General features: G+C 43.0%; 1 protein-coding gene across 6 annotated transcripts in view; it reads right to left on the bottom strand.

Annotated features, from left to right (window-relative positions):
- Positions 1-2590: 2590 nt before the first annotated feature.
- Positions 2591-12840, bottom strand: part of spag9b (sperm associated antigen 9b) — a 34821-nt gene continuing 24571 nt past the window's right edge. For all 6 annotated transcript variants that reach the window (XM_076759392.1, XM_076759391.1, XM_076759390.1 and 3 more), the window contains 20 exons: positions 12429-12581; positions 12276-12333; positions 11879-12009; positions 11162-11218; positions 9783-9962; positions 8331-8460; positions 8141-8230; positions 7600-7761; positions 7251-7422; positions 6876-7085; positions 6423-6579; positions 5879-6007; positions 5717-5797; positions 5530-5597; positions 5282-5430; positions 4542-4713; positions 4300-4413; positions 3820-4011; positions 3259-3390; positions 2591-3173 (listed from right to left, as the gene is read on the bottom strand). In XM_076759392.1, the coding sequence (XP_076615507.1) occupies positions 3055-3173; positions 3259-3390; positions 3820-4011; positions 4300-4413; positions 4542-4713; positions 5282-5430; positions 5530-5597; positions 5717-5797; positions 5879-6007; positions 6423-6579; positions 6876-7085; positions 7251-7422; positions 7600-7761; positions 8141-8230; positions 8331-8460; positions 9783-9962; positions 11162-11218; positions 11879-12009; positions 12276-12333; positions 12429-12581 (2656 nt within the window). In that variant the 3' untranslated portion in view covers positions 2591-3054. The remainder of the gene's footprint in view (positions 3174-3258; positions 3391-3819; positions 4012-4299; positions 4414-4541; positions 4714-5281; positions 5431-5529; positions 5598-5716; positions 5798-5878; positions 6008-6422; positions 6580-6875; positions 7086-7250; positions 7423-7599; positions 7762-8140; positions 8231-8330; positions 8461-9782; positions 9963-11161; positions 11219-11878; positions 12010-12275; positions 12334-12428; positions 12582-12840) is intronic.

Below are 12840 nucleotides of genomic sequence, written 5' to 3'. Positions count from 1 at the left end.
TTGACTGTTAAAAATAAGTAAGGCTAGAGATGCTGTAGAAGTACAAGATGGTGTGTGTACCGCCACCCGGGAAGAGAGAGAGTCCCTGCCAAGTTAATGACACGTGTATGCAGATGAGAGGGCTGATGCAGACCTGTGGAGGAGGGCGAGACTCTCCATCACGCTGTGGTGGGACGAAGCTGCCCACTCGCTGACTTCAGTTTGACTTTTTCCTGCGCTAGAGCTGAAAACTGATTGCATCGGGGTCTGTGGACAGGCTGCAGGGTTTCTACTTATAAAAAAAAAAAAAACAGGCCTGAAGCAACTCCCCTACCCCACCTCCTCTCCCCTCACAGACATAGTGCATAGCTGAGTAAGGTTAACCCCTACAGAACAAAGTCATATCATTTCAACAGCAACGACTGTTGTGGAAACATTAAGCCCAAGCCATTTTCATGTTTCATACACATGTAATCATATATATATATTCATATTCAATGTACAAAGATACATTCTGAATTGCAAAGGCTCAATCATTGTAAATAAATACTGCAATGGCTAAACTGCAATAACATCTCTCTCCTCTCCTGGAGAGAAGAGACACATACACACACACACACACACACACACACGCACACACGCACTCTGATGACGAGGACAGGTCTCCTCTGATACTGTTCAATACAAAGAGGACAAAGCAAAAAAAGAACATACCAGTGCAGTGTGCTGGTACACAGAGGCCAGACATACAGCCAAATGAACATCTTGTGCACTGTACTCAGAGAGTTCAGTCTCAAAGACATCAAAAAAAAAAAAAAAAAAAAAAATAACAGTTCATAAAAATAGACTTAAAACATTTTCTGAAATAATCAGTTTTCCGTCAGGAGGGGATATCACTGAGGACTTCAAATAAACATCATGTACAGAGGGGGCAGAGCAGTGCACCAAAACTGAAAATGTCAGTGTTAGAATTTTGACCTCTACATGTCAAGATAAGGATTAAATGGAGGGGGGAGGGGGGGTTATATAATCCTCAGTGTAGCTGCTTGTTTTATCCTCTCATAGAACAGGTCCAGCACATTCTCCTCTCTCACACCCTGAAAATATTTCATTTTCCTATTATGAAAGTCGAAAAATATATCTTATCTATACACCAGGATTTCTGTTACAAAAACGTGCACGTTCTGAACACGGAGGCAGACTCCAACACGCTGCTCAAAGGTGCCATGTTAGATGAGACACTGGTACTGTTTCAGCATGTGGCAAACCATCCATCTTTAATTCTTTATCCTTTGGTAACAAACAACATTCTTTCCAGGAAAAATAAATACTTTGTCACTCTTGAAAAGCCTGCAAGCTAGTCCTTTCAACTCCTGATACCTAAGGCATATTTTTAAGTGACTACAAGCTGGAGCTGGTGGGTAGACTGACAGATACCTCATGGAATATTGGATTAAATACAGGTCTGTCAAACTTTCAGCATTGCAATCAAAACTAACACAAAGGAAGGCAGGATTTACAGTATGTAGCAGCAGCAGCTGCTGCTGCTCTTCATTTCATAATTACAGGTTTTGTGAATGGAATTTGGCCAGTGAGTTAGGTAAGCTCCAGTTTGTGCTGATTATGTATTATCATTATATTCAAGTTACAGAGCTAAGCATCTGATTTTCTGAAAAATAATCACCCAGCGATCTTTTGATGAACAGTCTAGATCCAGAGCTAGCAGCTAGCAAGGTATAACATTCGCCATGTTAACTGTCTTAGTTTAGTGTGTTAGCATGCTAATGCTAATTACAACTTTACACCAAGTACAGCTGAGGCTGATGGGAATGTCATTTGTAGGTGCTCAGTCATGAGACAAAGTGATGGAAAAGATCAGATTTAGACCTGATGATGGCGCTAGATGAAGAGTGAAAGGATCAACAAAGTAATTCATTCATCCTCAGGGGGACATGAACGCCTTGTTGAATCTCATCCACCAGTTGTTGAGACAACTGGACCAAAGTGGTGGACCAGTCAACAAGACACTATCATCCACACAGCCAGGCTGCTGGCGTGGCTGAAAATCCAGGAGGTAATTTAACAACACTGAACACTGCTCTGAAGGTGTTCGCAGAATCAGAAACAGGTTAAAAATCTTTTAAATCATGTAACAGATGGTTAGAAGAGTCTTTGAGGATTATGGGAGTATAAACGCTGCAGTGTGTTATTAAACAACTCTGGGTTTTTCTAAACATTGGTATTTATTTTTCTGAAAAATGAGATTTCGGACTATAGCTCTGTGACTGGAATGTGATGCATGAGAAGCGTTAACTGGGTTACCATTGTTACATCTTGAATATTAAGATAAATACGGGGCCATCCTCTGCTCAAACACATACTAGCCAGATGAATCTAATGTATTGCATTCAACTTGAACAAATCCTGATCTAGAGACAACAAGCGATCAATTAAATTCATCTTGCATACAATCAAAAGCCGAGTTCTCAAAGGATGAAAAACATCACAAAGGATATCAGAAATCATATGACTGGCTCCCACATGCTTGCCCCAGTCTTACGTTATTGAAGGGCAACAGGGGAGCTCACAGGTGATTATTTTGTTTTTCAACCAACAGATTTAGCATCAGGTCGAGTCCAGCAAGGGCACACAATAACTGAACCGAGTGAAGGAAAACTCATCGTATTTGCTGCGCAAATATAACAAAAAATGTTCAAAGTTCTGTGTCCAAGAACAGCTTTAGCTCAAATAATATTAAAAGAGAGAGAGGCATTATAACAGATTGAAATTCAAATCCATCAAATAAAAAAATTTAAAAATAGAACAAATAAGAGAAAATGACTAATAATAAAACAATGACATGCAGTTTGTGTGAATGAGTTTGCACTACTCCAGTCCTGTTTACCACTGAGTAAGCTCTCGGAGCAGCTTTTGCTTGTTTCATTGTTTGTTCAGGTTTGAGGAAGAAAAAGTGCTGATTAAACTCGTGCCTGTGGAGGAGAGCTGACTCCTCCTCCACGGCAGAGGAGTTGAGAGAGAAGGCAAATCAGGCCTCGGGCATCCTGAGGCCAGAGTTCAGTCCTCGCCGCTCACGACCTGCCACACGATGAGGTGGCTACGCTCGGCTTTAGCCAGGAAGGGCTGCAGTTTCATGGGAGGGTCGTCACCTTCCTCTGCATCGCCATCCTCATCACCTGTACAAAGAGACATCTCATTTGACTCTAGATCTGCCGCAGTGATGACAATGACGTTTTTATCTGCTGCATGTAGCAAACTCACCCATCCTAAAGTCGATGTAGCCTTCGCCTCCACTCATCACCAACATGGACTTGGTTCCTTCCTGAGTTGCGGCATCTGTCGCCTTGTCACCTGCTGCCTCTCCTCCACAGGACGCAGATGGAACTGTGTGACCTGAGAGCACAGAGCCACAAACTGTAAATAACACCAAACAAGTACAGATTGTGTTTTTCTGCTCCAGACCTCCTGCAGCAGACTCATTTAAATGAGACGTCAACTCTGTGGCTCACTGGGTTTTAATCTGCATTCCTTAATATCAGAAGCAAACAGGTTTTTTACATTTTCTACACATTAAGTATAGACGGTCTGCTGCGAGCCATTTGCTATTACACAAAAATAGTTTTGCATATCACAAGAGTACAGCAGCAGCAACTAAAAGGCAACGACATTTCACAACTTTTTTAATGAAAAAATAACATCTAACAAAGGAGAGATTTGATACATCCAAAGTATTTGATAAAATCCAAAGAGTTTAACCACAGAGTTAAGACATAACAGAAATAAAAAGGTCACACGCCGGAGCATGCGGCCTGGTTTGTTTACCTGGGACAGCTGTGAAGAACTTGACAGCATCTCTGTGGCCATGGAAACAGAGCTGAGCGTGAGCCATGGAGCAGTATGGAACAAATGTCCCGGCTGTCACTTTGTCACTGCTGTCATCACTGTAGACACGGACTGCACTTCCCGGCTGGTTACCTGTTGCCTTGGTTACCTTATTGGCGGCTGATGGAACGGCTGCCGTGAGAGAGAGAGAGACAGAAATGGAGGACGCAAATCAGAACAGTCCACGCTCCAGTCCACCTTCAAGACACTTAGAATGCACTTTGTTTCATTACTCAGATGAGGTCACTCTGTGATGCTCTTGTTGAATTCATATACACAAACAAAAATTCAGTATTCATTTTGAGTGTGTGGATGCACTCAGAGATGCATGGCTGAAAAAATGTAATCACAACTACAAAATGCAGAGCATCTAAATGTAATGAAGAACTAATATGTATATATATCTCAATGTAAACTCACTCTCTGTCAGAGGGATGGAGATGATGACTCCATTTCCAGTGCCGATCCACAGGCGACTACATGACACCATGAGAGCTGTGATCCTCACAAATGAGAAGCCGAGTTTCCCCGTACCTGAGAAAAAGGTAGAAAAAGCTGAGTCACAAATGAAAGTCTGTCAGCTCCTCACAAGTGTTTTTGTGCTTCACAGAGAATGCATACTCACACAAATCCTGTTAAAAAAAAAAAAAGAGTGAACTGACCCAGCATTTTGCTGACGTAGGGCTCGATGTCGACATCCTGAAGGTGCTGGAAGGTGTGAGCGTGGAACAGCCTGAGAGTGGAATCCAGTCTGATGGACACCCAGATACCATCGCCGTCCCAGGCCAGCTGACGTACCTGGCTGTCTTTACGGGGGTGGGCGTCAAATGACTTCTGCACAGGGGGAGAGAACATGGAGATATGAGAAAGTGTAAGAGGAGTGCAGGAAAGACATCCCATGGCTCGAGGGCAAAATTACTATCACATGACAAAATCCTTTCTGCCTCAAACACGTGAAGAAATCATTCTGAGTACTTTTGGTTTTTAATTGACCTTTCTAACTGAGCCAGAGTTCACTGAATGACAGTATTCTCTCTCTAACTCTGACTGCCAATCGCCTGCATCGCTGCATGTCATGTGCTGCAGGTAGATACAAAATGCCTGTTGGGAAGCTGAAAGACACACAGAACAAAGCTGGTGCCTTGTATTAGCATGGAAAGCTAGCAGTCAGTAAAGTTTTAAATAAAGCAAAAACTGAATCCCACATGATTCAGGGAGGGACGCTGAATTGTGGAAGCACTATGAGCTGAAGTTCAGACAGGTTCAGTTGGGTCTGGTTTGAAAGATGTACGTACAGGTCAGGTTTGGGTGTCGGTTTCATGCCTGTGCAGAATTCTAAACTGAAAACTGAACAAACTCATTTGTATTAAAGTTAATGAGTGTGGGCGAAGTCTTATTATACCTCTATCTTCATGGCTTTGGGCTGCACCACACAGATCTTGTTCCTGTAGCCACACCACACCTTATCGTGCACCACAGTCATGCAGCGGATGGAGTGGTGTGGTCTCCCCAAGTCTAACAGGTGGTAGTTGGTCAGGTCCCACTGTCCATCTGACGCAAACAGAAGTCAAGATATATGGTCAGATTTACAGAGAAACCCCACATCAGGTAGATTTCACTTGTTCATATGGAGAAGTGTGTGTCCCTCACCTACTCCTCTGTGGAAAATGGCTAAAGTGCCATCAGAGAGACCCACCAGTACACGGCCTTTCACATGCCTGTGGGAGAGAAACAAAAGTAAAAATCTAAAACCACCTGTTACACACTCAAAGAAGTAGCAGCATGAAAGAGAAAAAGAGAACTGACATCCATCATTTCTTTGCATGTATGTACTTACACTATGCCGAGCACAGAGTCCTTCAGCTTTATAGAATGGAGACACTTCTTCCACTGAGCCACAGACGAGTGGACGTACACGCTAGAATCAGAAACGCAGATTTCTTTAATTCTGGCCCACAGAAGTGTGCTGGGCAAACACAAACAAGCATTCAAAGCTTACCATCCGTTCTGTGCGCCCAGCCACATGGTGGGCAGAACACTGCTCATCTTCTGAGCCTCTTCTCTCATCAGGTCCTGCTCCTCTGCATCAGGGTTTGAGCTCACTCCATCCTTCAACAGGTCACTCTCCCTGGTCATCAGAGGTAACAAAGCGTTATTAGAGCTGCTGCGTTTGCACAATTCGACCTACCACCAAACTGAATAACAACACAACACAGTCAATAAATAAGCAAACTAAGAGGAATTCAGATCTAGCTCTAAGCCTGAAACACTGCTCCAACCTATTTTTCAGAGAATAAGTGGTAACTAACAGTAAAACACACACAGCCAACCAGCTTGGCTTGCAGGATAATGCAGTGCAATAATAATTTACCATCACACAAACATGTACCTCGGTTTCATGACCAAACAGTAAAAGGCTTTACAGGGATTTCACGTCGTTGCTCAGTGGGTTTGTTTATGGCTGTCCTGATGAAACTGGCAGTTTTACTGGAGGGACTGACTTGTAATGACGCTGTGCTGGGTAATGGGCCTCCTGATGTTACCTCTGAGAGTAGTTGGCAAGAGCCTCTGCAGTCTGCTGAGCTCCCAGCGGATCAGTGAACACGTGTTCGGTGTAGGCTCCCCTCAGGCTCTCTTTTTGGTCAGCAGGCCCTGCACTGGCCTCTGTCGCCTCTGTGGCTTCCTCTGCTGGTCTGGATTCTGTACAGAGGATAATCTCTCTCTTAATATTCATGGTGTCATGGTGTGGTATATACAATATGTTGACGCACGGATTACAGATTTTGTCCGTCCCTCACTAAAGATTGTCTTGTCTCTTACTTCTTAGGTTGCTTAGAACTGTCAGTTATCACATCATAGGTACGCAAGTAGGCAGGAGTGTTTTTCAGCCTGATCTGTCCAGTGATTCTGAGGTGTTTGATAAATTCGGGCCCTGATCACCAAGAATGTGTACTAATGTGAGGTGAAAAAGGGATCAAACAGCAAAGATCTCTCACCAGTTTCTCCGTCTGTTGCTGGACTGACTGCTGTCTGAGGGACAGCTGCTGCTCCCTCAGCTTCACAGCCGACAACAGTGATGCCTCCCAGCACACCGTCACCACCAGCTGAGCTGCTGTTGGTTGATTGTGAGCTGCCATCTCCTGCTGGTACAGTCTCAGAGTTTGGAGCCACTTCCTCACCGGCTGGGTAGTCTGTCTCTCTCGCACCTAAATAAAAACATGCATATATAAACATAAATGAGAAAACATGCTGTTCCTTGTGATTGATGTGATTCCTCTATGGGCCACTGAATGTCAAACGAGTTCTTTGCATACAGATGTCACTAATAAAATCCTCTCTTTCTCTATGTGGACATGTATTCATCTGCTGACCTGGTACACTGGCGATGCAGAGGACATGGGCGTTGCACACAAAGAAGCTCTCCAGGATGTGTCCAGGCTGGTTGGCGTCAATGACAACAGCTTTAGTGGTGGACTGGGTGCTGGTGCAGATCCAAACCAGTGACGACAACTCTTCCTGCTGCCGCAACTCCTTCTGCTGCTCCTGCAACAACAGACAAAAGCAGAGCATGAAACATTGTGTGTTAGTACGTGCTTTGTAGCTACAGGTACCTCGTGTCCTCGTGGGATGGAACACATGGCGATAAATCAAGTAGAATCTGTGTGTGTGTCTGTCTGTGTGTGTGTGTGTGTGTGTGTGTGTGTGTGTGTGTGTGTGTACCTTGAGTTCGTGATCCAGTTTATCCAGGCTGCTCTGAGATCCTATTTTCCTTTTCGGGCTTTCTGGTAGAGGCACGTCACTGTAGAACACACTGGCTCCTACGATGGAGCCGCCGTCTCTGGTTTTCCCTCCGGAGAGGTTCACACCAGCAGCACACCACAGCTGAAGACACAGTCACAGCAGTCAAATGCAATGAGATATGTATGAGATATTATCAGTGCACTCCTGTCACAAAATACATGAAAGCCATCAAGGTGGGATGGGTCATTGTTTCTATGTTATCATTACATGTGCTATCCGCGAGCTATCATATGACATTTAGTAAAGAACACGAATGTTTTATTTAAAATATTTTAACATTAAAGTAATCTATTCAACAGCAATGTCATTAGCATCTGGCTAATACCGGGCTATGAGCAGCTCCAGTCAAACATACATTAGTCTTCCCATAGCCGTTAGAAGTTTAGCAGTTTAAAGGTGTGTATTTAATGTTGAGGAAGAAAGCTAACAAGATGTAGCGCCAACGAGCTGGAGGCAATACCTTCATAGAAGCATCCTTCTCATCCAGTGGTCTGAGGAAGACAGGAACAGGTAGATTCTTCATTTTACTCTCTGCCTGACCACCATTGGCCTGGAAAACAAAAAACAGCACCATTGCTCATTTCTGGTCTAACTTTCATCACCATAGCTGCACCATCATCTGAAGAGGCCCAGATCAGTCATCTCCTTACTTTGTGTTTCTTAGGCAGACTCCAGCCGTAAGCCTGCACTCTGCCGTCCTCCTTCTGGACGTGCGCTTTGACCTGCTGATACTGAGCTCTCTTCTGTTCTCGCCTGGACACGACGCTATTGGCTGCCACTCTGTGAGACATGAAAACAGCACTCTGACACATGTCTACTCTTGGGCAGTTAAGTTTTCTACTAAAATAAAAGTAACTTTGATAGATAGTGTGAGCAATGTTTTGAGGGGGACTTTCACACCTATAGTTTGCATCATTTGGTCCATAAAAAATGATTGTTGTCTTTTAGTTCTAGTCCTGTTTGTGTTCACGCTGACAAAAGCTGTTACCATTAAGTTACACACTCTAAAAAGTCTTCACTGACATTCATTGCAAAGTTTTAATGATGCCATCCTGCATCACCATCATCAGTGCTATGACCCCGATTCCAAAAAAGTTGGGACACTGTGTGACACATTACATTAAATACAGAATGCAGAATTTTATAAACATTCCACAACTTTGCCAGTCTTTCATTGCTCCTCTACCAACTTGTTTGAAATGTGTTGCTGCATCAAGTTCAGAATGAGCATATATTTACAAAAATCAATGAAGTTGATGAGTCTTTGCACCATTTCAAATTGACTATATGTCAAAAAGGATTAGCAAAAGGGATTAGCAATAGACCAAGACTGCTCCAGCTCCGCTGTCACAAGGACCGCTTCAAGAAATCATTCCTGTCACGAGCCATCACACTGTACAATAGCTACTTAAAAAGTTAATCCATCAACCTCACAACCCCAATACTTTATGTTTTATCTGCACTACTGCAATACTGCACAACATTTATTTATATTTACAGTATATTTACATTTACATTTTGTTTTATCTTGTATGCACTGCTACTTTTCTGTATATATTTTTCGGCACTTTTTTGTTTACTTTTTTTAATTCTTGTATATATATTTTATGGTCGTCTGTATGTTTTTTGTTCATTGCTACTGCAACGAAACAATTTCCCAGATTGGGATCAATAATGAAGCAGTCTAAAGTCTAAAGTCTAGCAAATTAGCATATTCTGTTTTATATAGGTTTAACAGAGCCTCACAACTTTTTTGGGATAGGGGTTGTGCATGGACCCACGTGTGGTAATATTGCAGTGACAGCAAATCATGCTGCACTTCAGTGCTTCCAATATGTGTATTTGTCTTGACTGATTATGAGCATTATTAGTCAGGACTGGACCAGGAGTTCATATCATATCATCCATCAACAGGGACAAACGGACAGAAATGGGATAAGACATAAGCATTTTGATCCATAATATTAAGGGAATGTTATTGTTTGGTCACTACGCTTCACTCGCAAAATACTCTGTAGGACACAAGCTCAGCACAGCCCTGCTATTTCGATGCGTCAGGATAAATATAAGAAAGTATCACATGTTTTCAGTGAGCGACTTACTCCTCATTGAGGAAATCAAAGGCTTTACTCTTGTCACTTGGTAGCTGCTGCAGGGTGCTGCTCTTCTTCTTGACGGACGGCTGAATCTGAGAGGTGGGTGCGTTGTACTTGACGTTCACCGGGGCCTCCACCGCCGGTTTCTTCGCCGCCCCGCCCGACGAGCTGAACAAACGGCTGAAACTGGAGGTGTAAGGGTGGGGAAGTGGAAAGGAAAGAGAAAAAGAAAGCACACAGAACAAACGTATAGAGGGGTGGACACAAGCAGTAGCTTCAGCAGCAAAGGTAGGGCTCAACATTTAAGGGTAAAAATGTTCCTCTCCCATGCCAACACGCCATGCCGGCTTTCATACAGGTAGCAATCACACATTGATGTGCATGTTCCTGTTAACTTGTCAAGATCCCATTGACCTGTATCCCAAACAAGTATTAGAGCAGCTGTCCTCCCAAAGTACTGGACTGCAGGAGTGCGGGAGTGCGGGAGTGCGGGGTTAATATTGTGCACTGACTAGGACGTTAGTCAACAACACAGAACACAACAGGCCTGGACAGAAACACGTTTCATCCCCCCCCCTCACTCTACAGTACACTGCATTGATCACACTGCACCTGACAGCTTATACACTGTATGGCAACACATATTTAGCATGTTTCTAATGAATACTTTTATAGCAGATACTTCAAGTCTGTAACTTTTCTCTATCTATAAGCATATTTGCTTTGACCAACACATTCCACCCATATTCCTGTCTTCCCTCCCATCTCCATAGCAACCCTCCCAACACACCTCCTGCACACAGACATCACAACATCAGGCAGAATAAAGAGGGACACACAGAAACAGGGCAGGAGAGATGGTGGATTTATCAGATTTTGCTTCTCTTCTGCACACATCTGCCCCAGTGCTGTGGCCAAAAACCTTCCCCATAGAATGTCCTCCTTCAGTCCAACCCAAACACATTCCTTATGACAGTCAACAAAGGAGAGCCACATGCGGATCAGATAATAAAGTTAGTCTTCCAGATTTAGTTCCTTCGTGAGCAAACAAGCACTTCCTCCCAACTTAAGTTCTCTCAGACACTTCTGTCACGCTTGATATTCAACTTTTAATAAACAATTAAAGACAAATGTTCCAGCGAAGCAACTCAGATCAGAGATCAGAGCCATTGCTTGCTGGATGGCTCTCCTCTGTTCAGAGTTTGTTGTCAAAGTCAAGCCAAGTCACCATAGACACCATTAACATGTCAACGATTTACCTACATCCTGGAGAAAACAACCATACAACATGGAATACAAAAGAAAAGCAAAATGAAACACAGAAACAACACAGTCGTCTCACTGTGGAATCTCAGAGCTGAAGTGAAAAGAAAAGAGGAGCTTACAACTGCCAGAGGCTGGATTTCTTCTTCTCTGGAAGAGCTGGGTTCTCTTTTGAAGCCCTGAGAGAAACAATTCACTTTGAATTAAAATGAATGCTTGAAATAGGATTTTACTTTCAGTTCCTCCGTTTCTACTTGAAACATCAAACCACACTCAGCCAGTTTTCTTCGTAGAGCGTAGCTTTGTAATTTCCCTTTGTGGATGCCTTATGTGTATGTGCGTGTCAAGGATCAAGGCAAGGAGGCCGGGGAATTGTACTCAACCGTAGCAGCACTTCATGATCAAATCGCAGTCATGTACAGACAGTAATTACGCAAATTATGCAGAAGAAAAGGGAAATCAGATTTACTCAGCAGTAGCTAATTAACGCTGTTCTGTGAGCTGGAAACACAGCAGCAAAGAAATCTTGGCTGCTGTCTGCTTGATATGCTCTCTGCATGCGGGTGTCTGTACTACTGACACTTGGACACAGATGGTTTTGCTGAAGAAGAAAAACCACTACAAGGGGTTGTGTTCTATGTCTTTTTGCTGTTTCTAAAAAACTTTCTACATGAACTATCTTAATAAGCTTTTCTTATTATCTCTAGGTAACTAAGCACATTGACTTTTCACTCTATCTGAACTGACCTCAACAACAAGCTTGTTTTATCTGATTCTACTTATGGGTGGTGCAATCAAATCTTATTACTGGACCACAATCCTGCTGCCTCCCGTCTCACCGGATCATCTCTGTCCATCTGACAGCCTCCTGCAGCTCCATCAGCCTTTCCTTATACTGGTTCCTCTCCATCAGGACTCTGGCCATCTCCACCCTGGTGAAGCGCTTCCTCTGTGCTGTCGGCACATCGCTCTGCAGGCACAACACCACCATGACACCACTGAACCACCACTATTCAAAACATGCAGATTATACATGACACATGTTCATACTGCCCTTTTACCTAAAATCAGTGGAGCAATATGAATGCTATGAAGCTTTTTACATGGAACAATAAAGGATTATTGCAATGGAAATGGTCATATTTCGAGATACTTAAAACAGATTTAACATTTAGGTACGATCCTCTCTTCCATACGGGTGTATCACACACTCAGACATAAATATGAGGGACTTACATCATCCTCATTGTCATTCTTGACCTTCTGTTTAGCGTCCTCAAGCTCTGATCGAATCCTGCAAGCCAGCATACAAAGTCTTTAGCCATCGTCTTTATACAGTGTAAACTCAAATGCAACATGTAGACCGGTGGGCTTTCAAAAACAACTCACTTCTTGAGTTCCTCTTCTAATTCTTTGTTCCTCTCTTCCAGTTTGGTCTTGGCCTGAGTGACAGCATCCAGCTCACCTCGCAGGCCCTCCTTCTCACAAGACAGTTCATCCATGCGTGCGATCAGGTCATTTTTCACCACATTCAAAGCATTTCTGCAAACAAATACACATGTATATAAACATCCATTCTAATGTATTATCTACACTAAACACAAGGTGGCAGTACTGTTCTGTTTCTCAACAATGTACTGCAGACGAATATATCTGTTTTCATGTATTCATCAATTAGCTCATTTTAGCTCATTATCAATATCAATCTTTAATATGAGGATAAACAGGTGTATACAGTATAAAGATACTAATGTAACAATGGTGATATAGTTGCTTTAGGGTTCAGGTTTTAATTTAGTGT

Source organism: Chaetodon auriga, chromosome 20 (genome assembly GCF_051107435.1).
Source record: "Chaetodon auriga isolate fChaAug3 chromosome 20, fChaAug3.hap1, whole genome shotgun sequence".
Taxonomy (NCBI): domain Eukaryota; kingdom Metazoa; phylum Chordata; class Actinopteri; order Chaetodontiformes; family Chaetodontidae; genus Chaetodon; species Chaetodon auriga.
The sequence above is the reverse complement of the archived record's forward strand: the minus strand, read 5'-3'. Positions and strand labels throughout refer to the sequence as shown.